The sequence below is a fragment of the Myxocyprinus asiaticus genome, chromosome 10 (genome assembly GCF_019703515.2).
Source record: "Myxocyprinus asiaticus isolate MX2 ecotype Aquarium Trade chromosome 10, UBuf_Myxa_2, whole genome shotgun sequence".
Lineage (NCBI taxonomy): Eukaryota > Metazoa > Chordata > Actinopteri > Cypriniformes > Catostomidae > Myxocyprinus > Myxocyprinus asiaticus.
This window is the reverse complement of record NC_059353.1, coordinates 28811861-28839265: the sequence shown is the minus strand read 5'-3', so window position 1 is coordinate 28839265 and position 27405 is coordinate 28811861. Positions and strand designations below refer to the sequence as shown.

Here is a 27405-nt window from a genome sequence, read left to right as displayed (position 1 = left end):
ACGGCGCCGCCTTCTACGGCTTTGCCCTTCAAGCCTGCCATGGCTCCGCCTTCTACAACTTCGCTGCTCTGTCATGAATCCCACCTTTGTTCCTCCCACTCACCACCAGAGGGCTCCATCTCCTGGGGATTGACTTTAACTCTCTGGACTCCATTTCCCATAATCCCCGTACCTGGCAATGATTACCTGTTCACCTGTTTCTAATCTATTCAGCTATTTAAATCTCACACTCACTCTCTGTCATTGCAAAGTATTGTTTTACCCAGTTTTGACCCATTGCTGCCTGCCTACTATTACTGCCTTGATTTCCTGGATATAACCTGTGATTGTCTGCTGCCTGCCCTGACCTCTTGCCTGTTTATTGACCACCTCTCTGGATGACCTTGGATATTACTGATGCTGGTGATTGAACCCATGCCTGTCTGTATTACTACGTTTATTATTATTATTAAAGCTGCATATGGATCTCAACTCCGTTGACTCATCATTATTAATTTTAGGTTTATAATGAAATAAATTAATATGGTGGCACAATTATATTTTTGTCTACAAAACTAATTTAAAACATTTAAGCATACGCCTTCAGATCAAAAGATTTTTAAGATCATGAGAAACATTTCGGTCAAGTGTTTCAAAACTTTTGACCGGTGTATATATATATATATATACAGGTGCATCTCAATAAATTAGAATGTCGTGGAAAAGTTCATTTATTTCAGTAATTCAACTCAAATTGTAAAACTCGTGTATTAAATAAATTCAATGCACACAGACTGAAGTAGTTTAAGTCTTTGGTTCTTTTAATTGTGATGATTTTGGCTCACATTTAACAAAAACCCACCAATTCACTATCTCAAAAAATTAGAATATGGTGACATGCCAATCAGCTAATCAACTCAAAACACCTGCAAAGGTTTCCTGAGCCTTCAAAATGGTCTCTCAGTTTGGTTCACTAGGCTACACAATCATGGGGAAGACTGCTGATCTGACAGTTGTCCAGAAGACAATCATTGACACCCTTCACAAGGAGGGTAAGCCACAAACATTCATTGCCAAAGAAGCTGGCTGTTCACAGAGTGCTGTATCCAAGCATGTTAACAGAAAGTTGAGTGGAAGGAAAAAGTGTGGAAGAAAAAGATGCACAACCAACCGAGAGAACCGCAGCCTTATGATTGTCAAGCAAAATCGATTCAAGAATTTGGGTGAACTTCACAAGGAATGGACTGAGGCTGGGGTCAAGGCATCAAGAGCCACCACACACAGACATGTCAAGGAATTTGGCTACAGTTGTTGTATTCCTCTCGTTAAGCCACTCCTGAACCACAGACAACATCAGAGGCGTCTTACCTGGGCTAAGGAGAAGAAGAACTGTACTGTTGCCCAGTGGTCCAAAGTCCTCTTTTCAGATGAGAGCAAGTTTTGTATTTCATTTGGAAACCAAGGTCCTAGAGTCTGGAGGAAGGGTGGAGAAGCTCATAGCCCAAGTTGCTTGAAGTCCAGTGTTAAGTTTCCACAGTCTGTGATGATTTGGGGTGCAATGTAATCTGCTGGTGTTGGTCCATTGTGTTTTTTGAAAACCAAAGTCACTGCACCCGTTTACCAAGAAATTTTGGAGCACTTCAGGCTTCCTTCTGCTGACCAGCTTTTTAAAGATGCTGATTTCATTTTCCAGCAGGATTTGGCACCTGCCCACACTGCCAAAAGCACCAAAAGTTGGTTAAATGACCATGGTGTTGGTGTGCTTGACTGGCCAGCAAACTCACCAGACCTGAACCCCATAGAGAATCTATGGGGTATTGTCAAGAGGAAAATGAGAAACAAGAGACCAAAAAATGCAGATGAGCTGAAGGCCACTGTCAAAGAAACCTGGGCTTCCATACCACCTCAGCAGTGCCACAAACTGATCACCTCCATGCCACGCCGAATTGAGGCAGTAATTAAAGCAAAAGGAGCCCCTACCAAGTATTGAGTACATATACAGTAAATGAACATACTTTCCAGAAGGCCAACAATTCACTAAAAATGTTTTTTTTATTGGTCTTATGATGTATTCTAATTTTTTGAGATAGTGAATTGGTGGGTTTTTGTTAAATGTGAGCCAAAATCATCACAATTAGAAGAACAAAAGACTTAAACTACTTCAGTCTGTGTGCATTGAATTTATTTAATACACGAGTTTCACAATTTGAGTTGAATTACTGAAATAAATGAACTTTTCCACGACATTCTAATTTATTGAGATGCACCTGTATATATATGTGTGTGTGTGTCATTAGAATTGGTGCTATTTTGAAGGCAAAGGTGGTCACACCAAATATTGATTTAGCTTTTTTTTTATGTTTACTGGACTTTATGATGTTAATTGATAAATGAAAACTATGGCATTATTTCTGAAGACAGCCTCACTATGCAACATTTTTCCCAAGTGCCTAAAACATTTGCACAGTACTGTACCATTTACTGAAACGCACGCACGCACACACACACACACAGGACGAGCTGATGCAGCGCAGGAGATTGCAGTCCAAAGTTAAGATCAAGTGACATTAATGAGTTTGCAGGTTAGTGAAACTGTTGTAACTGCGCAAACTGAACAATTAGAAATGGCGACGTTTATTATGCAGTTTCCCTGTATGTAGCCTTGAATATGTCTTTCATTCAAGCTGTCTAACCACAAAACGACATACTTGTAACTGAAAATACGTTGTGTAGGCTCTATGAAAGATTCATATAAACAAGAGATCATCCAGTGATGGCTAGAGTAAATAATCTTTGTCATTTGATAATGATTTGGGTCTAATGTAATGGAAAACTATGCAAGTTGAGATCCACGGCGCTGCAGAATGTTGACGCTGAGCGTTGGTGGTGTGTTCGTACCTTTGTGGGAAATAAATAATTGTTTTGAATTTTAGAATGCACCATGTCGTCCACCAGATGCGTCCGGTGTGCGACCCATTTTAATTTACCCTGCCGCTCACACTTTATTAAAGTTGTGCTGAGAAAAATGTCTGAAGTGACAAAGACTATTGTGCATTGAGCAGCCCTATTTATATCTGAAAAAGAAGCACTCTGCCTCAGTCATTTTAAGCATTCTGATTTGCTGACTTGCCTCCGGAAGCCTAATTTAGTGGCTAAGCGGACAGTCCTTGAGTTAAAAAATCTTGATGCGGCATAAAGAATTGAACAGAATGCAGGCGTCTCAATATGTGTTTTTTAAAAGGTATTTTTTACATTTCTTAAAAGCAGCGAAAAGCAGGCACAACAGTCAAAGACGTGTCTAGCACATGTTTACATAGAAAAACAATTCTAAAACAGCACAGAAACAGCAGAAGTTGGAAAAATGGCTTTCAGCATCAAGTTGTATTTAACCCGTTATATTCCTTTAATAGAACTGAAAAAGGATTGGGCTGTTTATTGATTAATTCTTTCAGGAGCTGACAGCTGTTTGAAAACAAATTGTGCAGCTGTGAAATTTGTCCGTATTAAAACATCTCAGACCATAAACATTAAATGATCAGTCATGAGTCAGAAAAGTTTTGTTTGCCTGTGGATAAATGTTTCTGATTTGTGTACATCTTTACACTTGTCTCTCAATACCTACAGGTGCTAGACAGCAGTGCTACAGTCATCGAATCCATTAAAGTACGTTGATTGTCGCACTGTGGATTCTTGCACTTCTTATTCCTTTGTTTTGATTTAATATTGAATGAATGTGAAAATTACTTGGTATTAATAATAATATTTAAGTCCAGTCATTTATTTTGTTATAAGTATGAATTATGTCTAAAGAGCCTCCTATGCTCATAAGCAGTGAGCTAAACAGATAAGGATTTTTAGATTTCTTTTGTTTTAGAAAACACAAATGCAACATTAACATGGCCACGGAACATTGTCTTTGAGTATAATTAGACTTTCAGACTTTAATCAGTAAGCCTGCGTGCCAGAAAGAAACCACAATATGGTTTCATGACACCATATCGGTTAAATTTAGCACAGTATTTCCTGTAATGGAAAAGCTAAGATGAAATACAGTAAATAACTTTGTAAATTAATGTTTCAACTAACCAACAATCAGAATGCAGAAACAGCATTTTCAAACAAGCAATTTTCATATTCAAAGAAAGAAATGTAAAACATTGCATTGCTTATGTGCATTGTGAAAAAAATATTTCTATTACTTATCTTGAGATAATAAATTGCAGATTCTTTGGGTAACCATCTACATTTGTACATGGCTTTTTAAAGGCAAGGGCATGAATAAATCAAATAAATGCACTGTATAATATCACTGTCATCATAATAATGATGGAAGATGAATCAGTGATTTGTAAATGTTTTTAATGTTTTAAATGCCTGTTCCCTGTTTGTATTTTTGTTTTTAATTAGGTTGTGTATTTTTGATTAGCCAGGACACTCCTGTAAAAGAGATTTTTAATGTCAGAGAGGTTATCCTGGTTAAATAAAGGAAATAAAAAAATGAGAAGAATGGTAATGCCATGATGATGAATACATTAGCACTTCTACTGTTGATGCCAATGAGGATAAACTGCTACAAACAACTGAGCATTACATATTCAAAGAAGTAGTTCACACATGCAATGCACACACATAGCTAAACTGAGTTGATGTTGTAAGTTTAGATCACACTTGCTTATACAGAAATCAGATTTGTGTGCCTAGAGACACCGCAAGATGCTTAAATTTATCATACCATTTCCTGCTATGGAAAAAACTAAAAGTGCAAAATTTGTATTAAATGATTAAGCCACTCTAGTCATAAATTAGTATTTTAGAGGGTTTACTGTATATGGTACAGTGCATATTTTGTTCATGTGCTGATCATATTTTATGACAAAAAGATTTCTGAGTAATGCACCGCCCAGTAAAAGTTACTTCTAGTTCTTGTTTAAACTCACACTGTGTAACACTCCAACTGGGGTGCTGGAATTAAAAAATCATGCCACTTACACTTTATTTTGTGTAAGTGAATCTTTATTTTAAATTGTGGATTTTGTTCCAGACTTCACACTGTTGGTGAGTCTCACTTTAAAGTGATCATACCAAGAGTAAGAATATTCTCGAAACATTGTTTTTATTCTTTCTTCTTTTGTTGTTGTTCATAATTGACTTTTACTGTAAATAATGAACATATTTATTATTAATTCATTTTTTAATTATTTTATGATTTGATTTTTAAGCAATTTGTAAATTATTTTAAAGGAATACAAATATTCTAACTGTATGTTAGACTTGCATTTTATAATCTCAGTACAAAATAATCATTAATCTAATAATATCAACAAATTTAAATTATATGCTTATTTAAAAGTGATTTACTGATTTATCCTAAACAGATTTACCAAAAGGGGCAATATTTTACAAATGAGGCCAGAAAAGACACGCTCACACTTATAATGCCCTGTGTGAAAACAGCAGGCACAGAGTTCTGCTGGAGATGGACCTCACATGATGGCAGACACATAAACATGTGTGTAGTCTGTGTCAGTGCTAGTGATGGACAACTATGAGCAATCAAAACTGATTCTTTATATTTAGAAAACATGTAAGCCATCAGCTGACATGTTAGCAAGGTTTAAGGTTTTTGTGCTGAAAGGTTTGCTGTTTCTCTAATTCTTGTTGTAGCAATTCACATATTCAATGCGGCACATATGCAACTTATCGAAAATATAAATGTGTTCTTCATTCTAAACAGCATATCCACAGTTTGGAACATTTATGAACAAAAATGATTGTTAGATTTCAGGTGCAGTGGGAGAGAGACAGAGGCCAAACATCCAACACCACTCTGGTGTACAACAACTCTGCCTACATCATCTTACACAGCATTGATGAACAGAGTGAAGGGAAATACCAATGTAGACTGACAGGAGATGGAAGAGTAAAAACTGTCCATGCATTCATTGTCACTCCATGTAAGTGCAGGGATGTAAAAATACTGAAGTATTATTTTTGGGGATTTGTACTGTACTTGAGTGCAGTTTAAACTGAATACTTGTACTTTTACTTAATTACATTTCCAAAGATAAAATAGTACTTTTTACTCCTTACAATTTTATTTCAACTTGAAAAGTACTCACGGCGGCTGTGTGGAGATCCGACCATCTGCAGAGGTGGAATTTCAGATCTGATTTGAGCTTTGGACATGTTGAAATATTTGTGCGACTAGACCGTGTTTGAGTGCCCGACTGAATGTGATGTATTCATTCAAAACTATGAGAACGAAGTGAGAAACACTTCAACAGATTAGACAGTTATGAAGTAAAAAATTATAATTCACATTGCAAATATATATATATAAGAGCCCAACCGATATGGGATTTTTGAGACCGATACCGATTTTAGAGGAGGAAAAATTCACCGATTACCGATATGGTGGCCGATATAGCTAATTTTTGAGCTGGAATGAAAACAGACCTTTTCTATGTGGATTGTGCACTGATATAACTATGCAAAGGTACTCAGAAGGCTGCTTTCTTAAACAAATATTTGTATCAAAGAATATTTGACATTATTATTATACATAGTCAACAAATTCTAGAAATGGACACTGAGAAAATAAACAATAAATAGCTTAATAAACATCAGTACTCTATGTTTAGTATAAGTCAATTGCTGACCATTTTAATAAAATAAAAATCAGTACTGTATGTTTAGTATCAGTCAATTGCTGACCATTAAAATAAAGAATAAATTCAAATAAAATAAATAGCTGTAACGCGGCAGGCGAGGATGGAGGATCTACGTGAAGCTTTTAATGGAAACAAAAAATGAACAAAGTAACTCAGAATAAAAATGAAAACAAAACACAGGGAACCCGGTACAGAACATGACAATACCTGTGAAGACTGACAAAGGAAACGGAAAACAAGGGCTTAAATACACAGGGGCAAACAAGGGAACGAGGAACACCTGTAGAAACAATCAGGGGAAAACCAATCATAAAATGAAACTACAAAGGACTACAAACTAACAGGAAACAGGAACGTGGGAACTAAACAAGAATTTCAACAAAAGTCAATGCAAAAACAGGGAATAAGTGACAGAGCCCTGTTTTGAGGAACGTATTCCAGACGCTCAAAAAAAAAAAAAAAAAAAAAAAAAAATTGTCCATGGGGTGTGGGGGAAAACAGGTAGTTCAGGGGGGCACAAGGGGTAAACAGGCAGTTCAAGGGGGCACAAGGGGCAAGGGGAGCAGAGGAACAAGGCAAAGTTAGGGAGGCTTGAGACCAAAGCAGAGCTGGAGGGATGGAGAGCCAGGGCGAGCTGCAGGCTTGGAGGACCAAGCTGAAACCAGAGGTTCAGAGGGCTGAGGTGGAGCTGGGGGCTTGGAAGACTGAGGCAGAGCCGATGGGAGTGAGGACCAAGGAGACCAGAGCAGATCAGGAGGACGGCCAGGAGACCAAGGAGACCAGAGCAGATCAGGCAGATGGCCAGGAGACCAGAGAGACCAGAGCAGATCAGGCAGATGACCAAGAGACCAGAGAGACCAGAGCAGATCAGGCAGATGGCCAGGAGACCAAGGAGATGACCTCAAGGTGGGGACTGGGTCAGGAGTCCTGGAAGGCGGCCGCAGGACCGAGACATGGTTAGGAGGCGTGGGAGGCTGCCGCAGGGCCGAGACAGGGTCAGGAGGCCTGGGAGGCTGCCGCAGGGCCGAGACAGGGTCAGGAGGCCTGGGAGGGAGGCCTGGGAGGTGGCTGCAGGGCCGAGACAGGGTCAGGAGGCCTGGAAGGTGGCCGAAGGACAAGGACTGGGTCAGGCAGCGGAGCCGCTGCAGGAGGAGTCTCTAGGGGAGCAGGCAGAGCCGCTGGAGGAATAGTCTCTGGGGGAGTGGGTGGAGCCGCTGGGGGAATAGTCTCTGGGGGAGCGGGCGGAGCTGTGGAAGACTCTGGGGGCAGAGCCAGGAGAGGCTTGAGGGGCAAAGCCATGGAAGGCGGAGCTGTGGCAGGCTCGAGGAGCGAAGCCATGGAGGTGGAGCCGTGGGAGGCTCGAGACAAAGAGTCCTAGATGAATGGGAAACGACCTCCGTGGTTGCGAACATGGGAAGAGACTCGGGAACAACCTCTGTGGTCGTGGGCATGGGAGGAGACTCGGGAACGACTTCTGTGGTCATAGGCATGGGCAGAGACTCGGAAATGACCTCCGTGGTCATGAACATGGGCTGAAACTCGGAAACGACCTCCGTGGTTGTGTACCTGGGAAGAGACTTGGGAACTACCTCTGTAGTCATGGACATGGGAAGGGACTTGGGAACGACCTCTGCAATGCTGGCTCTAGGATGGGTGAGGATGGAGGATCTAAGTGCAGCTTTTAATGGAAACAAAAAATGAACAAGTAACTCAGAATGAAAATGAAAACAAAACACAGGGAATCCGGTACAGAACATGACAATACCTGTGAAGACTGACAAAGGAAACAGGGAAAACAAGGGCTTAAATACACAGGGGCAAACAAGGGAACGAGGAACACCTGTAAAAACAATCAGGGGAAAACCAATCATAAAATGAAACTACAAAGGACTACAAACTAACAGGAAACAGGAATGTGGGAACTAAACAAGAATTTCAACATAAAAGTCAATGCAAAAAACAGGGAATATGTGACAATAGCTAAATAAACATCAGTACTGTATGTTTTGTATCACTCTATTGCTGACCATTTAAATAAAGAATAAATACAAATACAATAAATAGCTAAATAAACATCAGTACTGTACGTTTTTGTATGTCATTGGCTGACCATTGAAATAAAGAATAAATTCAAATAAAATAAATAGCTAAATAAACATCATTAGTACTGTTTATTATCAGTAAAATGCTGACCATTTAAATAAAGAATAAATAAAAATAAAATAAAATAAATAGCTAAATAAATATCAGGGGCCGTTGCACCAGCTATACATACATTACAACTTAGCCTAGTTGTGGCATAAATGGGCACTAAGTCAAAATGTATGCACTACTAAATATTTGAGCATTGCACCATTACATTTATGTAGGACGTAACCCTACGAATAAACTAAATATTTACGGAAGCCTTCGACCAGGAGTAACTGATGGAATAAAAAAGCAGACTCATTTAATGACATCAGTGAGCTCATGTTTTGGTTGACAGGCTTCAGTCCTTTCGACATATATGATGGTGTTGGCATTTACACTTGTTTACATTTTTTTTTTTTTAGGGTGCGTCGCCTAGTGTCAAGTTTCAAAACATTCAAAATATATATAAGATATTAAAATGAGTAAATGTTGATTTTCCAGCCTATTGTATTAGTATTTATTTATCACCCCTTATTTATTTTAGATAGAGTTCCTATGTATTATTATTTACACAGGGCAAGTATACTATTTATTAAATCTACTTTTATTACGTATCCTATTTTAATGTCTGTAAAACCAGACTTTTAAATATTACATTTGATAAATGCAATGACTGGAATTGTTCGGTTGAAGGGGGTACCAAACTGTGAATCCTGAACAAAACAGTTTGGTGAATACATGTTTACACGCTGACAAGGTATGAAAGTAGCTACAGTGCATCCGGAAAGTATTCACAGCGCTTCACTTTTTCCACATTTTGTTATGTTACAGCCTTATTCCAAAATTGATTAAATTCATTATTTTCCTCAAAATTCTACAAACAATACCCCATAATGACAATGTGAAAGAAGTTTATTTGAAATCTTTGCAAATTTATTAAAAAGAAAAAAACGAAAAAAATCACATGTACGTAAGTATTCACAGCCTTTGCCATGACACTCAAAATTGAGCTCAGGTGCATCCTGTTTCCACTGATCATCCTTGAGATGTTTCTACAACTTGATTGGAGTCCACCTGTGGCAAATTCAGTTGATTGGACATGATTTGGAAAGGCACACACCTGTCTATATAAGGTCCCACAGTTAACAGTGCATATCAGAGCACAAACCAAGCCATGAAGTCCAAGGAATCGTCTGTAGACCTCTGAGACAGGATTGTATCGAGGCACAGATCTGGGGAAAGGTGCAGAAAAATTTCTGCAGCATTGAAGGTCCCAATGATCACAGTGGCCTCCATCATCCATAAATGGAAGAAGTTTGGAACCACCAGGACTCTTCCTAGAGCTGGCCGCCTGGCCAAACTGAGCGATCGGAGGAGAAGGGCCTTAGTCAGGGAGGTGACCAAGAACCGATGGTCAATCTGACAGAGCTCCAGCATTTCTCTGTGGAGAGAGGAGAACCTTCCAGAAGAACAAACATCTCTGCAGCGCTCCACCAATCAGGCCTGTATGGTAGAGTGGCCAGAAGGAAGCCACTCGTCAGTAAAAGGCACATGACAGCCCACCTGGAGTTTGCCAAAAGGCACCTGAAGGACTCTCAGACCATGAGAAACAAAGATTGAACTCTTTGGCCTGAATGGCAAGTGTCATGTCTGGAGGAAACCAGGCACCGCTCATCACCTGGCCAATACCATCCCTACAGTGAAGCATGGTGGTGGCAGCGTCATGCTGTGGGGATGTTTTTCAGCGGCAGGAACTGGGAGACTAGTCAGGATTGAGGGAAAGATAAATGCAGCAATGTACAGAGACATCCTTGATGAAAACCTGCTCCAGAGCGCTCTGGACCTCAGACTGGGGCGAAGGTTCATCTTCCAACAGGACAACGACCCTAAGCACACAGCCAAGATAACAAAGGAGTGGCTACGGGACAACTCTGTGAATGTCCTTGAGTGGCCCAGCCAGAGCCCAGACTTAAACCCGATTGAACATGTCTGGAGAGATCTGAAAATGGCTGTGCACTGACGCTCCCCATCCAACCTGATGGAGCTTGAGAGGTCCTGCAAAGAAGAATGGGAGAAACTGCCCCAAAATAGGTGTGCCAAGCTTGTAGCATCATACTCAAAAAGACTTGAGGCTCTAATTGGTGCCAAAGGTGCTTCAACAAAGTATTGAGCAAAGGCTGTGAATACTTATGTACATGTGATTTTTTCCGTTTTTTTATTTTTAATACATTTGCAAAGATTTCAAACAAACTTCTTTCACGTTGTCATTATGGGGTATTGTTTGTAGAATTTTTGAGGAAAATAATGAATTTAATCCATTTTGGAATAAGGCTGTAACATAACAAAATGTGGAAAAAGTGAAGCGCTGTGAATACTTTCCGGATGCACTGTACGTGGTTAGCTAGTTAGCTATAAGCTCGTTGCCACGGAGAGCAAAAGATGGACTTTATTTACGTTCCAGCATTGTGTCTCACCAACTAGGTAACAACATAGTGTAAAATCAACGCACAGCAGACACAATCCACCACCGCACCATTGTCTGCTGAGCTGCAAAAAGATGCTCTGATGTTTACCTTTCAATCTGCTACATTACTGAATGCACTGACAAACTATAGCTGGCTAACATAACAAACAGATGTGATCAACATGTGTGACATGGTTGTCAGGGACAGGGTTAACATTATATTAGTTATATAAAATGATGGGGTCATTGTTTATTAACTTTCCAGAATGTATTTCACAAACTAGTTAGCAATTTACCGATAAGACACCGCTGAACTCCACCCTGTCTGCAGAGCCACGGTCAGCTCAGCTCTGTAAACAATGGAGTCAGAGCACGCTCTGCTGTACAAACTACGTTATGACACCAATTCTAAAGCATTGTTTTCTGCATTATATGTTCTGAAAAAATGTTTTCATATCTGCGCATATTGGTAAACATATACGCCGATACCGATATATCGGTGAAAGGTTAATATCAGCTGATAATATCGGCCAACCGATATATCAGTCGGGCACTAATATATATATATATATATAATATATATATATATATATATATATATATATATATATATATATATATATATATATATATATAAAACAAAAGGCTTTTGTAATTAAATGTGTATATGTCATTTATTTCTACATTTGCCATATTTAAATTGTCTATGAATTTCTACACCCTATTTGCTGAATTGTTGTTGTTGTTGTTAGGCAACTATTAATTATAATAATAACTATAAAACCAGCAATAATAATGATAATAATAATGAAAAAAAAAGGAATATTAGTAAATATTAATTATTAATTTTATTAAATTCATCCATCTGCTCAACAGCAAGGTTTGGTGGAAAACCTCAGAAAACAATTCACAAAACCAGCAACATTACAAACTTTCTTCAAAGCTTCATTAGATTTTATTTATTTTTATTTATCTTTCTCTATGTCTGAAGGGGCTTGGTGCTCTCACATCACAATTCTTGAGTGCCCTCTCGCATGCAACGAACATTGTGTGACTGTGAAAACAAATTATGCGGTTCATTACACGTCTCAGAGCAGTTCCGAAGTTAAATGTCAACTGTATGGTGCTAAAAGCGAGTGAAATATTCTCCCGAACATTTTTAAGGTTAATGCTCTATCGAGATTTAAATCAACAAAACCGATCTCCCTACCCTAAACCTTAAACCTAACTGATAGTGCCAGAAAAAGCAAATGTGAGATGAAAAACAAAATTCACTTCATTCTGTAGTGCTTCTATGACACTTTGGGCTCATGTGTCCACTCGCATGCTGTTCAGGACTCATACCCCAGGCCGTGTTTGCGAGCTCTTAGCAGTTTATTTTTGTGTTAGATGTTATCAGTGTTATTGTATATGACAGACAAACTATTATTCTATATTGTGTGTGTTGTATACTGTACATTTTATATTGTTTGTATATTGTGTTGTGTGTAATTATGTGTATATTAGTTTCGTAAATTGTGTTGTGAAAAGTAAGGGTTTATGAACTGATAATCTGCCATTTTACTCTTGATTTGAGAGAAAGGGAATAAAAGTAATCGCTATTGTATTGCCTTTAGTGTTCATTTCACTAGGAAATTGCCGTATTACATACCACAGGCCACATAAAAATTATTTTGCAAAAATTTAGTTATTATAACTAAACATATTATAACTATGTTTCTATGACCAGGTTGTGAATGTCACTTACTCGTCAGAGACAGTAAAAAGGCGACTTAACAAACCAGTTGAAGTTAACAACATCCTCTCTCGCACAATCTAATGTGAATACTTTTTTTTCACTCAAGTATGTTTTTAGCAAGATACTTGGACTTTTAATTGAGTAAAATTTTCACTCAGTATCCATACTTTCACTTAAGTATAATTTCATAATTCAGTGCTGTGTGTACATACAGTAAAAAGTATGCATACATTAAAAGTGCACTAAGTATATTTTTCACTTTAAAATTACTTTAAAAACTTTTATGCCTAAATAAATGAATAGTACATTTGAAAAATACTGTAATCTGTGGAGATACATAAACAATTAATTGGTGCACCTATAACCAATAATCAGAATATTAAAATCCTGCCGAAAATATATGTGTCATTTTCTTTCTCGTATTCCATCTGCACTGGCAGTGTGCAGTTTTTCCTGAGAACAGAATTAATGAATAAGAATTAATTTGATCTCATCAACCACAAATGCTCCTAGTATATCAACAGAAACCTCAACAAATCAAGGTAACTAAATGTAACACTTTTAACTGACTATTTAAGTCTATTTTCCAGCAATCAGCAAACATGCAGATTAAAGTGGTCTCTTTAATTCTGTTTGCTAGGATTCTGCTTGAAGCTCCAGTGTATTACTGGTACAGGAATAACCTGTTCTCATTAATCACCTACACATTGTTCCAACATCTCTTAAAAACAGAGTCTCATGACAGCACATGATGATGTTTATCTTTCTTTATTTCAAAGGTTTAACTCTTGGTTTATTCACATTCATTACATTGCACTCTGAGCCTCAGGAGTTTGAACCAGTCTATAAATCAGCCAAATGAGGAATGGCAGAGATATTCAAATCTGTTAAATTTCATTTCAGTGTTTGTTAAACTTTGAACACTTTTATTGTATGTACGAGCAGTGACTTTTTATTAAAACTAATAGATTTCAACTTTAGTTATTTTTGTTATTTAAATATCACTGTCTTGGAAACATTTTACCATGCCTTCATTTATTTTTGCTATTTTCCCAAATGGCTTTTATATATAGATTTTATTGTTTGACCCTTGTCCCAGACCTAGACTAAACCATAAAATCCATGCTAATATTAATCATTACACATTTTAAACTATGATGATCTAAGCAAAACGTAAAATAAACAAACCATTTCAATATTTATTGAATATATTGAACAATAGTTTTATTATGACTGACAGTTGCGGTGTCATTTCCAACACACAAACACATTTGCACTAATACATTTTTTTTTTTAAAGTTGTATTTATTGTACTTGTTTAACAGGGAGTCACAGTCAGTGAAGAGCATAATATGAAATATGATTTATTCTTTTAAGTTATATGGAAATGTTTTTAAGGCAGATTGTGGAAGTAATGTTTACTAATCTAATTGGTGTGCAATAAACCTGTGGAGGACTCGTTCACAGCATCCAGTGAGAAACATTACATCCTTATATTGGAAAGTAGTTCAGTGTATATTATTAACTGAAGAAGACAACACAGTGGCACCTCAGGTACAATTAATAGTTTACAATGCTTTTCACTTTAATATTGTTCCAGATATTTAATTAAATGTATTTATTGGTTATATGTTTCCATGACTCTCACTTTAACATACTTGTCCAGATCATTAGTAATTGCTTCAGAAGGGTGTGGTAACACTTGAGTCCTTACTAATGCATTACAAAGATTTTTACTGTACTACTTAAAAAAATGAATGAGTAAAACCCAATACCTCTGCTATTATCTAACATACAGAATTTATGCATTGGTAATGATTAGAAGAGATTAAAAGAGCATTTCAAACACTGAATATAATTACACTTCTGAAAAGACCAAGTTAGACCAGTATGAATTCTCATACTGGTTAATGCTGATTTGGTGTTGGTCTAGCTGGTAACCCGCACTGCTATGTTTCTCACCTGCAAAAAAATGATAAATAAATAAAAATACTGTTCAACCAGATTCACTGGAACAACCACGCTAGTGAATCTACTTAAGGGGTTAGTTTACCCAAAAAGGAAAGTTCTCTCATCATTTACTCACCCTAATGCCATCCCAGATGTGTTTGACTTTCTTTCTTCTGCAGAACACAAAGATTTTTAGAATAATATCTCAGCTCTGTAGGTCCATGTGCAAGTGAATGATGACCAGACCTTTCAAGCTCCAAAAATCACATAAAAGCAGCATAAAAGTAATCCATATGACTCCAGTGTCTTCAAAAGCGATATGATAGGTGTGAGTGAGAAACAGATAAATCAACTATTAAATCCTTTTTTACTATAAATCTCCACTTTGACTTTCACATTCTGAAAGTGCAAGTGGAGATTAATAGTGAAAAAGGATCGAAACATTGATCTGTTTCTCTCCTAAAGTGATTGCATCTCTTCAGAAGACATATATTAAACCACTGGAGTTGACTTTATGTTACATTTATGTGATTTTTGGAACTTGAAAGGTCTGGTCACCATTCACTTGCATTGATATTCTTCAAAAAAATCTTCACTTGTGTTCTGCAGTAGGAACAAAGTCATTAACATCTGAGATGGCATGAGGGTGAGTAAATGATGAGAGAATTTTAAATTTTTGGGTGAACAATCCCTTTAAGAAGCCTTATGGGGGATACCAGTACACCAGCATGCAAAACACAACATACAGTATTCTAGTCTTTTTAACAGGGCCACATATGGTGTTATCAAATATTATGCATTTTTAAAGGCATAGTTTAGCCAAAAATGAAAATTGTGTCATAATTTACTCACTTCATGTTGTTCCAAACCTGTAAGACTTTCTTTCCTCCATGGAACACAAATGATGATGTTAAGAAGAATGTTAGGGACTGACAGCCTCAGTCACCATTTTGATTCAATTTCATTGTTTTGTTTTTTCTACAATGCAACAAAGGTGAATGGTAATGAGGCGGTCACTCTGTTTAACATCTCCTTTTGTGTTCCACAGAAAAAAAAGTCATGTAGGTTTAGAACAACATGTTGAGGGTGAGTAAATAATGACATAATTTTGTTGTTTGGATGAACTATAACTTTATAGTTTGTGATGGGATTTGAAATGAGAGATATATGTATGTCATATTGTTTTGGGTGAAGGTCATGTCACTGAAGAAGATAAGGAAAGAGATTAACTTTCAGTGACTTTAGCAGGAACCAGTCAGGTAAGACAGGAGTGAACTTAACCTCTGTGTGTGAAAATAATGAGACTTATTCTATGTGCTGGATGAAAGCATGTTATGCAAGTTCAAAGGTCAGCTGTGAAATATGTCCAATGAAAAACATCTCTGTAATTTTGATCTACTCAGCTATTGAAGTACAGGGAGCCTTGATTGTTACAGTGATTACTTCTCTTAATGTCACACTGTGAGCTCTGTGACCTTTTAATTCCTTTGTTGTGATTTATTACTTATGAAAATTACTTACAAACTAATAATAAACAATCTGGTATTAATAATATCATGTAAATTCAGTCATTATTGTGAAGCAAGACTAAAGAATTTCATTTAATGCTCAAAGTGCTTTATGGGTGTGCTAAATCAGTAAGGGTCTTTGGATTTCCTTTGCTTGGTGAAAACAAAAATGTAGCACAAGCATTTTCATGCCAGAAGGAAACCTCAATGTGGTTTCATGACACAACTGTATTAAATGAGTTTCCTGCTGTGGAAAAAGCTAAGACAATTCAGCTTTGCAAAAATATGTTTCAGTAATTCTGAATTATACATACTGAAAAACGATTCCTCAAATTCTGCACACACATATAATTAAATTACCCTAACACACTGCAATATGATGCCCTTAAACCCAAGAGCTGAGGCCTGAAACAGTCCCCTTTGTCTGCTGGCCCTGAAACTCACAAAATCACTAACACCTAACAAAAATCAGACCAGCACTGGTGAACAAAACCAAATCAGAACAAGCATAAAAAATAAAAATAAAATAAAAAGAAATGCCTATTTGTACCACTAGGTATATAAAAGTAAAAATCAAAGTAAAATGGAATGTTATCAGAACCTAAACAGAGAGTGTAATCTGGCAGAATATCTGTTCACCATTTTATATATATATATATATATATAAAAGCAGAGACAAATAATTTTGGAGCTGTTCACCTGAAACCAACCAATGCTTTGATCAACATATTCAAGGGTTGTTTGTGTATAACTGTAACTGTATTCTTTATGTTCATTAATGACTTGTTGAATGTTTGTGTACTGTAAGTTATGTTGCTAAAACTGATGCTTAATGAAAATGCATCAGGACAAATATATAACTATATAGAGTTGGTGGGGCTGTTAGTTTAGATCACACTTGCTTTTAAATCAGATTTCTGTGCCTGAGAAAAACCTCAAGATGCTTTAATATATCATACCATTTCCTGCTCTGAAAAAAAAAAGAAAAAAAGAAAAGGTAAAAGGTAAAAGTGCAACACTTCTATTCAATAAATAAACCAGATAGTCCAAAAGTAGTATTTTAGTACATTAGGGTTAGTGACTTTTTCAAACACGACTCATTACATTAATGCTTATTAATGGGTTTGTTAGGGCTGTTTAACCCAATGCAGGTGCACAGAACATTTCAAAACAGATTTGTATCTATCTATTTATTTATTTACTAATTTAAAGATTTTTAGGACATTTATTCATACTTCTAAATGTGACCTTCTTGAAACATGTACAGGATGTCTCTAAATTGGTACTATACAACTTGTTCAAAATTCATCAGCTTCTTGTTTTCTATGACAAACAGATTTCTGAGTAATGCACCGCCCAGTAAGAGTTACTTAGTTCTTGTTTAAACTCACACTGTGTAGCACTCCAACTGAGGTGCTGGAATAAAGAATCATGCCACTTACACCTATTCAAATCTTTATTTTGATATGTGGATTTTGTTCCAGACTTCACACTTTTGGTGAGTCTCATTTTAAAGTGATCATACAAAGAGTAAGAATATTCTCAAAACATTGTTTTTAGGGTACAACGGGGCTTGCAGCATTTTAAAAAATAATAAAAATGAGATTAAATATCCTCATAATCAAACTTTAGACACTACATGCAAAGATCTTACGGATCAGCAACATTTTGCAATGCATAGTGTTATGGAAAGTGCTGTGGTAGTTTTTGTTGCTATTTAGTGTTTGATGAGAAAATAAAATAAAATGTGCCCCGGGGACTTTTGCCCCATTGTACCCTATTCTTTCCTCTTTTGTTGTTGTTAATAAGTGATTTTTACTGTAAAGAATGTACATAATTATAATTAAATCATTATTATATTATTTTACAACATAATAATGTATAAGCCATTTGGAAATACTTTTAAAGGAATATAAATATTCTAACTGTACATTAGTCTTACATTTCATATTCTCCAATATGAACAAACTCAAATTAAATGCTTATATAAAAATTATTAAATGTTTTATCCTAAACAGATTCACAACAGCGGCAATATTTTGTCAGTGAGGCCAGAAATGACACTCTCACAATTACAGCACCCCGTGTAAAAACAGCAGGCACAGAGTTCTGCTGGAGATGGACCTCACATGACGGCAGACACATAAACATGTCTATAGTCTGTGCCAATGCCAGTGATGGACAACCACTATGGACAATCAAAACTGACTCTTTTCATTTAGAAAACATATCTAGACTTAATGTATTAAAACATTTTGAAAACGCTGGTGAATACACATTTGTGGAAAGTAAGCCATCAGTTGACATACTAGCAAAGTTTGAGGTTTTTGTCCTGAAAGGTTTGTTATTTCAATTATTCATGTTGTAGCAATTCACATATTCAACATAGCACATATGCACTTTATAGATAATATAAATGTGTTCTTCATTCTGAACAGCATATCCACCGTTTGGAACATTTATGAGCAAAAATGATAGTAGGTTAAGTTTTGGTAAGCCTAAAATACTTTAACCTATGCAATAGAACATTTAAAACAAAATGGTTTTTTTCTTCAGTCAATCTAAATATATACATGCAAAATACACTCAGTTCTAATACTCTGTTTCCCAAAGTCCAGCGTGGTACTGATGTGACTTTGCGATGTGAGGTCTCTCTGCTGTCTGAATCCCCAACATTGCAGTGGGAGAGAGACAGAGGCCAAACATCCAACACCACTCTGTTGTACAACAACTCTGCCTACATCATCTTACACAGCGTTGATGAACAGAGTGAAGGGAAATACCAATGTAGACTGACGGGAGATGGAGGAGTGGAAACTGTTAATATTTTCACACTTAATGTCACTCGCTGTAAGTATACACACACACACACACACACACACATATATATATATATATATATATATATATATATATATATATATATATATATATATATATATATGTGAAAACTCTAACCTGTTAACATGGGCGGCGTAAAAACTATGCACTGCTTCTGCTGTGCTGTGTGCGATATGCAGGCATTAGGAGGACGTTGAATGAAGCATGAGACGTATGGAATACTTTTATAAAAGTGCTGCTGTTACATCTTCTATATTGTTGAGAATTGGTGAGGTTTAGGTGTAGGGGTTGGGTTAGGCGCTCAAAAAGGTCTTTATAATAGCGTAATGTAAATAGAATTATTCTGTCTAAATTTACCTGTCCTTTAAGGGTTTTACAGTATATTGTAGATAATTTAGGAATAGGTTTAGGAATGTAGTTGGGTTAGAAGATCTTATATTTGATATGGTAGTACAATGTAACTAAAAATAATGTATTTCTAAGTATAATAAAACATTGCGGTTAAACGTGATAATGTCCGAAGATTGTCGAGTCTGTGACAGAATCGTCCAAAGAAGAGACAGTTCTGGCAACCCCCATCAGACATTTTTGCATAAATTCAGTCATAAACATCTTTTCCTCTGGTGCTATTGATCTCTGAGACACAGGTTCTGGTCCCATGGGAACCAGGAAGTAGTCACGTTCACATAAACAATGGTGAGCGTGATTTGGAGGTACATTATTACTACACTGATGTTTATGTTTTGGGTTGGGGTTTCAGTTAGGGGCAAGAGTTAAAGGAATAGTTCACCAAAAAATGAAAATTCTTTCATCATTTACTCCCCCTCACACCATCCCAGATGTGTATGACTTTCTTTCTTCTGCAGAACACAAACAAAGAGTTTTAGAAGAATATCTCAGCTCTGTAAGTCCATACAATGCAAGTGAATGGTGACCAAAATTTAGAAGCTCCATAAAGCACATAAACATTTACATTTGGTCATTTAGCAGATGCTTTTATCCAAAGCTCCATAAAGCACATAAACATTTACATTTAGTCATTTATCAGACACTTTTATCCAAAGTGACTTACAATTGAGGAACATATCAAGCAATTTGTCATACAAAGTTCAACAACATCTGCAGTGTTGTACTGCAGTGTTAATACATGTCTCCTAAAGCTTAAAATCTAATTCTAATCGGTTTTGGGTGAGAACAGACCAAAATGTAGGCTAACACCTTTTTCACTGTACATCTTATCATTGCGGTCTCTAGGCGCGATCGTGATTTCAAGCTCAATCAAAGTTTGAGCTTTAAAATCTTGGTCATGATTCACTTGCATTATATGGACCTACAGAGCTGAGATATTCTTCTAAAAATCTTTGTGTTCTGCAGAAGAAAGTAAGTCAAATGCATCTGGGATGGCATGGGGGTGAAAAATGATGAGAGAACTTTCATTTTTGGGTTAATTATTCCTTTAATAAAATATGCACTCCTCTTCACTGTTGATTAAATTATTACATCATTTATAACTAAAATACTACTTGCTTTTGGAACCACTCTGTGGAGTTCTAACCCAGAAACTGTAGCTCACATGTGCTCATATGTTCAACAACACTTTCAGCTGTTTACTGAAATTAACATGGTTATACTCATTGTCTTTCCAGATTCACAAATGAAAAGGCATGCCATTTACAGACAAAGTTCCAATAATAGTTCTTTGTCACTGATCTGCAAATCTAAGAAAGTCTACCCCAGCTTGAAGTGGACTTGGGAGCCGAGGCCTAATTCACAAATTGAGATGATAGCTGTAGAAAAAGGAAGAGAAGTTCAAGTAAAAGGACCAATTAAACTGGGGAGAAATTCTTATACCACATACAATGGTCAAGATTTTATCTTTCACATCTCACCTGTGAAGTTCAATTACAGTGGGACATACAAGTGCATTGTGAATGAAAATACTGTATACACAGCCATAATAGTACACACCATCAGAGGTTTGTACAAAACAAACAAATAACAACAACAAAAAATAAATCAATTATATATGTATGTACATACTGTGTATATATATATATATATATATATATATATATATATATATATACACACGCACACCTTGCTTTCTCAGTTTCATCAACAGACTTGCATAGCAAATATCATTTTCTTGATTTGTTACATTCAGAAAGGAATTCTGAAGCTCCAAGCTGTCTTGCTCATTTCAGTGTTTGGAGAGCCCCCTCGTGGTGTGTTGAGGAATCAGTCAGTGGTTCTTACCTGTGAGTTGTCTAATGTAAGTGATTTAGTGACGCTGGCCTGGCTCAGGATGGAGGGGAACAGAGGAGTGCTGGTCAAACAGCAAATTCTGACTGAGAAAAACAAAAATATAACTCTCACTGTGTCTGTGAATCAGACCAGCCTTCAAACAGACTCGCTTCACTGGCAGTGTGCAGTCTTTACTGAGAACACACTCAGAGCTCTGGCCACTGTATTTTTTATCTCACCAACAACAAAGAATCCTGAAACATCATTAGAAATCTCAACTTTAGCAAATCAAGGTAATTAACTTTTTGTTTTAATAATATATATATATATATATATATATATATATATATATATATATATATATATATATATATACACACACATATATATATATATATATATATATATATATATATATATATATATATATATATATATATATATACATATATATATAATGTACTAATTTAATCAGTTATTTTATTTTTTTATTTATTTATTTTTTTTAGCAAAAAGCAAACATGTAATGATTACAGTGGCCTCTGTTTTGACTCTGTTTGCTGGAATTCTGCTTGGAGCTCTATTGTATTACTTGTACAGGAAAAGAATGCCAGGTACAAAAATATTTTCACATATCACTCATTCATAACCTGCACATTGACCTCGCATCTATTTTAACATGGTGGAATTATACTTTCTTCTGTCTCTTTCTTTCTTTTTAAGGTGCAATTCTTGATGTATTCTCATCTACTACAATATGCTTTGAGCCTCAGGAGTCTGAACCAGTCTATATCAATATCAGCCAAATGAGGAATGGCAGAGGTATTCAGATCTATTTCATTTCTTTTATTTCAAATAAATTCAGTTAAAACACATTTAAATCCCTTTCAGATCCTTGCATCCTCCAAGTCAAGCTCACTTTTTATTTTATTTTATTGAAATGGCTTGAATGACATGCAAATGTTGACAATTCTTATTTCCAAATGATCACCATGGCATCATGGCAGCTAGATTTGCACAGATAACTACATTAAGCACCACTCATATTTTCCATAGAAAATGTAAAGTCCAGTGTTCTTTTGGTAGAGGGAAGCAAGACATTGGAAAGCAGAGAGCAAAGATCAGAAATTAATCATAATTTAAATAAAAACAGATATGGTAAGATCATTACATTTTTGACACCAATAACTACAATAATTTACTTTAACTGCAAGAGATAATTTATTATCTGTTTCTACAGGAAAAGTTAATATGGTTAGAAGAGATAAGGTGAGTGATTCTAATTGCAGAATTAAATAATGTTCATATGTTATTTATAGAGTGACATTAAACAATTAGGGTACAATGGGGCAAAAGGCTCCATGGGATAAAAGGTTCCTTTGATTTGATTTTCTCCCAAAACACTAAATAGCATCAAAAACTACCACAGCACCTTCCTAAATGCCTCTTTGTAACTATGAACTGCAATTTTTTTCCTATTCCATGAGATCATTGTATGTAATGTCTAAGGGTTGATTATGAGGCAATTTGATCTAATATTAAACTATCAAACTACTTATTTGTCATTTTCAGTTTTCAAAGGTGATTATATAATTTTTTTTTTTAATATCTGTCCAATAAGTGAAAGGATAGTATTGGGGGGGGGGGGGGGGGGGGCTGGACCCTATTACAGAGGCTAAAAGCCCCAATTATTATTAGTTTTTCTTAAGTGGGGGGACTAGATTTGTTATAAAAGAAAATCAAAGTGGACTCACATTGACTGATCCAATCACAATGAAGATTAATTTGTTTATAGAATACTTGAGATGTTATAAAATGCCAAATGTGTTTGAAGTGAACAGGAAATCATGCACTTTTCTGAAGTAGTTATTCTGAGTAAGCATTATCTTAATTTGTTATACAAAAAAGCATCTTGTTGTCTCAAGAGTATTTGCATAAGTTGAAAAATTGTGCCCTATAATTATTGCCCTGGTATGTACACTATATCACTATAACCCCCCTATGGGCCTTTTACCGCAAGTGAGGGAGCCTTTTACCCCAGGTGTAAAAAAAAAACAAAAAACGAATTGAATTCAAAACAACCTTCTGTTGTTATTTCTTTTCACTCAAATTATGTTGTTCCATCAATATTACAATAAACAAATAAATAAATAAATTAATAAATAAATAAATGTATTTCTTGAGACACTTTGTGACCAGAAAAAAGAGCAAATTTTCTGCCTTTTGTCCCGTTGTACCCAACAAAAAAAAAAACAGCAACATACAGTTATACTAAATATGAACTAAATCTAGAAAACACCTTATTTCATATTACTGAATAAAAATATAGTGATAAACAGCAGCAATTAACTAAATATTTTCCTGTAAAATCAAAAATCAAAAATGTACTTTTGTCAAAATCTGAATCATTTATGTGAATTACTTCATTTACACGAACCGTCCGAACGAACCGACTTATTAAAGTGAATTGGAGTTCCCGACGCTAAATATGAGAGAATCGTTTATTTTAACTGGGTCATTTACATGAACTGTCCGAAAGAACCAATTAGCTTAAAGTATTTGGATATTTTGATTTTATTACTCGCTAGGCTCCGTTGTTCGCAATACAATGTGATAAATGTAGAATTTTGTGACGCTACACCACTACTCATTTGAAAGTGCAACTCGTTACCGGAAAAGCTACACTACTGTGAAAATTGCTGAGCTGCTGTCACACTCCTAAAAAAAACACCACTTACTCACCCTCATGCCATCCCAGATGTGCATGACTTTGTTCTGCAGAACACAAATGAAGATTTTTAGAAGAATATCTCAGCTCTGTTGGTCCTCACAATGTAAGTGAATGGTGGCCAGACCTTTATAGCTCCAAAAATCACATAAAAGAAACATATACTGTAAATAATCCACTTGACTACAGTGGTTAAATCCATATATCATCAGAAGTGAAATGATAGGTTTAGGTGAGAAACAGATCAATATTTAAGTAATTTTTTACTGTAAATATCCACTTTCACTTTCAGATGTGAAAATGAAACTAAACAGATGCCACATATGGCTTTCAGATGTAAAAGCGAAAGTAAAAGTGTAGATAAGAGTAAAAAAAGGACTTACGTTTTTATCTGTTTCTCACTCACACCTATCATATCGCTTCTGAAGATATACATTTACTGAGCACTTTATTAGGAACACCTGTACACCTACTTATTCATGCTATTTTCTAATCAGCCAATCGTTTAGCAGCAGTGCAATGCATAAAATCATGCAGATATGGGTCAGGAGCTTCAGTTAATTTTAACATCAACCATCAGAATGGGGAAAAATTTGATCTCAGTGATTTTGACCGTGGCATGATTGTTGGTGACAGACAGGCTGATTTGAGTATTTCTGTAACTGCTGATCTTCTGGGATTTTCACGCACAGCACTCTCTAGTTTACTCGGGTTGGTGCCAGAAACAAACAAAAAACATCCAGTGAGGGGCAGTTCTGTCGAACTACTGGTTCGAGCTGACAGAAAGGCTAAGGCAACTCAGATAACCACTCTGTACAATTGTAATGAGCAGAATAGCATCTCAGAATGCACAACACATTGAACCTTAAGGTGGATGGGCTACAACAGCAGAAGATCACATCAGGTTCCACTTCTGTCAGCCAAGAAAAGAAAGCTGAGGATACAGTGGGCACAGGCTCACCAAAACTGGACAGCTGAAGATTGGAAAAATGTAGCCTGGTCTGATGATTCTTGATATCTCATGAGGCACACAGATGGTAGGATCAGAATTTGGCACCAACAGCATGAATCTATGGACCCAACCTGCCTTGTGTCAAAAGTCCAGCTTGGTTGTGGTGTAATGGTGTGGGGAATGTTTTCTTGACACACTTTGGGCCCGATAATACCAATCAATCATTGCTTGAATGCTACAGCCTATTTGAGTATTGTTGCTGACCATGTACATCCCTTCATGTCCACAATTAACCCATCTTCGATTTGCTACTTCCAGCATGATAATGCACCATATCACAAATCAAAAGTCATCTCAAACTGGTTTCATGAACATGACAATGAGTTCACTGTTCTTCAGTTGCCTTCCCAGTCACCAGATATGAATCCAATAGAACACCTTTGGGATGTGGTAGAACGGGAGAGTCACAGCATGAATGTGCAGCTGACAAATCTACAAAAATTGTGTGATGCAATCATGTCAACATGGACCAGAATCTCCAACATCTTGTGGAATCCATGCCATGAGGAATTGAGGCTGATAATGTTCCTAATAAATTGCTCAGTGAGTGTAGATTTAACCACTGGATTCATATGGATTACTTTTATGTTTCCTTTATGTGATTTTAGGAGCTACAAAGGTTTGGCCACCATTCACTTGCATTATAAGTACCTACAGAGCTGAGATATTCTTCTAAAAATCTTAATTTGCGTTCTGCAGAAGAAAGAAAGTCATATACATTTGGGATGGCATGAGGGTGAGTAAATGATGAGAGATTTTTCATTTTGGATAAACTATACCTTTAAGTTAGTAGCATCGCTACAGTATTTATATTGTAGGTTGCTACTCCCCAACACTGGTACTAGTCCAAAATATTATAACACTGCAATAAAGTTTGCAATGGCTTGCAATTAGATGTTTGTATCAGTTCATATGTAATTTTACCTCGAGTTTATATTCTGCTGTTAAGATGGCTTGTCTTTCCACAGACACCAGTTACATCAGAGACTGTAACTTATGCATCCATTAATTTCAACAAATCCAGGTTCAGGACTTCACCATGTGTAGCTAAACCTTCAAATTAAGGGAGAAGACATTTCATCAATTGTGTTTCATTTATGTGAACTTTAAAATATTGCAACATGGAAAAAGTAATTATTAAACAGCAGATGGCACTGTCTGATTATATAAATGATCAACTGAGGCATTTTGTGGGGGGAAAAATCTTATTGCTTTTCATTGAACTACCACAAACAACAATTTGGCTGATTAAAAACTGGATAATTGGACATATCCATTCAATTATTGTTTTTGCAAATTGCATTTGTACAAGCAACAGTTTATAGGCTGCTTATATTTATAATGCTGCAGTGAATTTTATAGCTGATTTTGTGTAGGTCTGTATATGCTGGTCAAATGACCATTTGATGGCACTGTTTGAAAACATATTTGGAATATAATTAAAAAATGTATAAGTGAAAAAAAAAACAAACAAAAAAAACACCTTAATGCAGTTACACATCATCATCATCATCATCATCATCATCTCTCTCTCTCTCTCTCTCTCTCTCTCTCTCTCTCTCTCTCTCTATCTATCTATCTATCTATCACTTCCTCTCTTTCCATCTTTCACTTTCACCTTCATGGAATCCACCCAAAACATGCTTTTTCAATGTACTTCAATCTAAAACACAAAAGTGTGAAAAGACTTTTGAATGGGATGTCTATGTGGACAAATGATAATGCTCCTTATTAACTCAAGGTTGTGGGGGTGGGGGTTGGGTTCAAGGTTTGCTAAGTAGATTGAGTGAAGAATTAAAGAATGGCCTAATTTAAATGCTTATAAATGAAGTACTGTGGTGAGGGTGAAAGCAGATGTTGATAGAATAGATTGCATGTAGAAAAAAAATGACCAAGGTTAACACATGCCTTGCTTCACATCTTTGTCTCCAAAATGTAAGCTGCAGATAATCACAGTTTATTAAAGGCCTGACCACATACTGCAGTACTTTCTTTCTTTCTTCTGCAGAACACAAATGAAGATTTTCAATTTTCAATATTTAAGTCCTTTTTTAATATAAATCTCCACCTTTGACCAGCCTAGTTAGTGGCGATATGCATGAAGAAAGCAAATCGCCAAAAAACGAAAGGAAAATGTGGA

The 27405-nt window shown here is 36.2% G+C and overlaps 1 protein-coding gene across 1 annotated transcript; it reads left to right on the top strand.

Moving 5' to 3' along the window:
• Positions 1–17840: 17840 nt before the first annotated feature.
• Positions 17841–27103, top strand: LOC127447121 (uncharacterized). Its single transcript, XM_051708726.1, has 11 exons — positions 17841–17938; positions 18459–18779; positions 18879–18932; positions 19054–19290; positions 20928–21257; positions 21486–21818; positions 22035–22139; positions 22249–22347; positions 22582–22683; positions 22766–22794; positions 26234–27103. The coding sequence occupies exons 1-11, from the start codon at positions 17872–17874 to the stop codon at positions 26327–26329; spliced, it is 1773 nt and encodes a 590-aa protein (XP_051564686.1). The 5' UTR covers positions 17841–17871; the 3' UTR covers positions 26330–27103.
• The last annotated feature ends 302 nt before the right edge of the window (positions 27104–27405 follow it).

Excerpts from the sequence above, each read along its gene's own strand:
- LOC127447121 (XM_051708726.1), top strand. The coding sequence starts at position 17,872 with ATGCCACTTACACCTATTCAAATCTTTATTTTGATATGTGGATTTTGT. Across the intron at positions 17,939-18,458 it reads TTCCAGACTTCACACTTTTG|ATTCACAACAGCGGCAATAT; the intron begins GTGAGTCTCATT and ends TATCCTAAACAG. Across the intron at positions 21,819-22,034 it reads CTCAACTTTAGCAAATCAAG|CAAAAAGCAAACATGTAATG; the intron begins GTAATTAACTTT and ends TATTTTTTTTAG.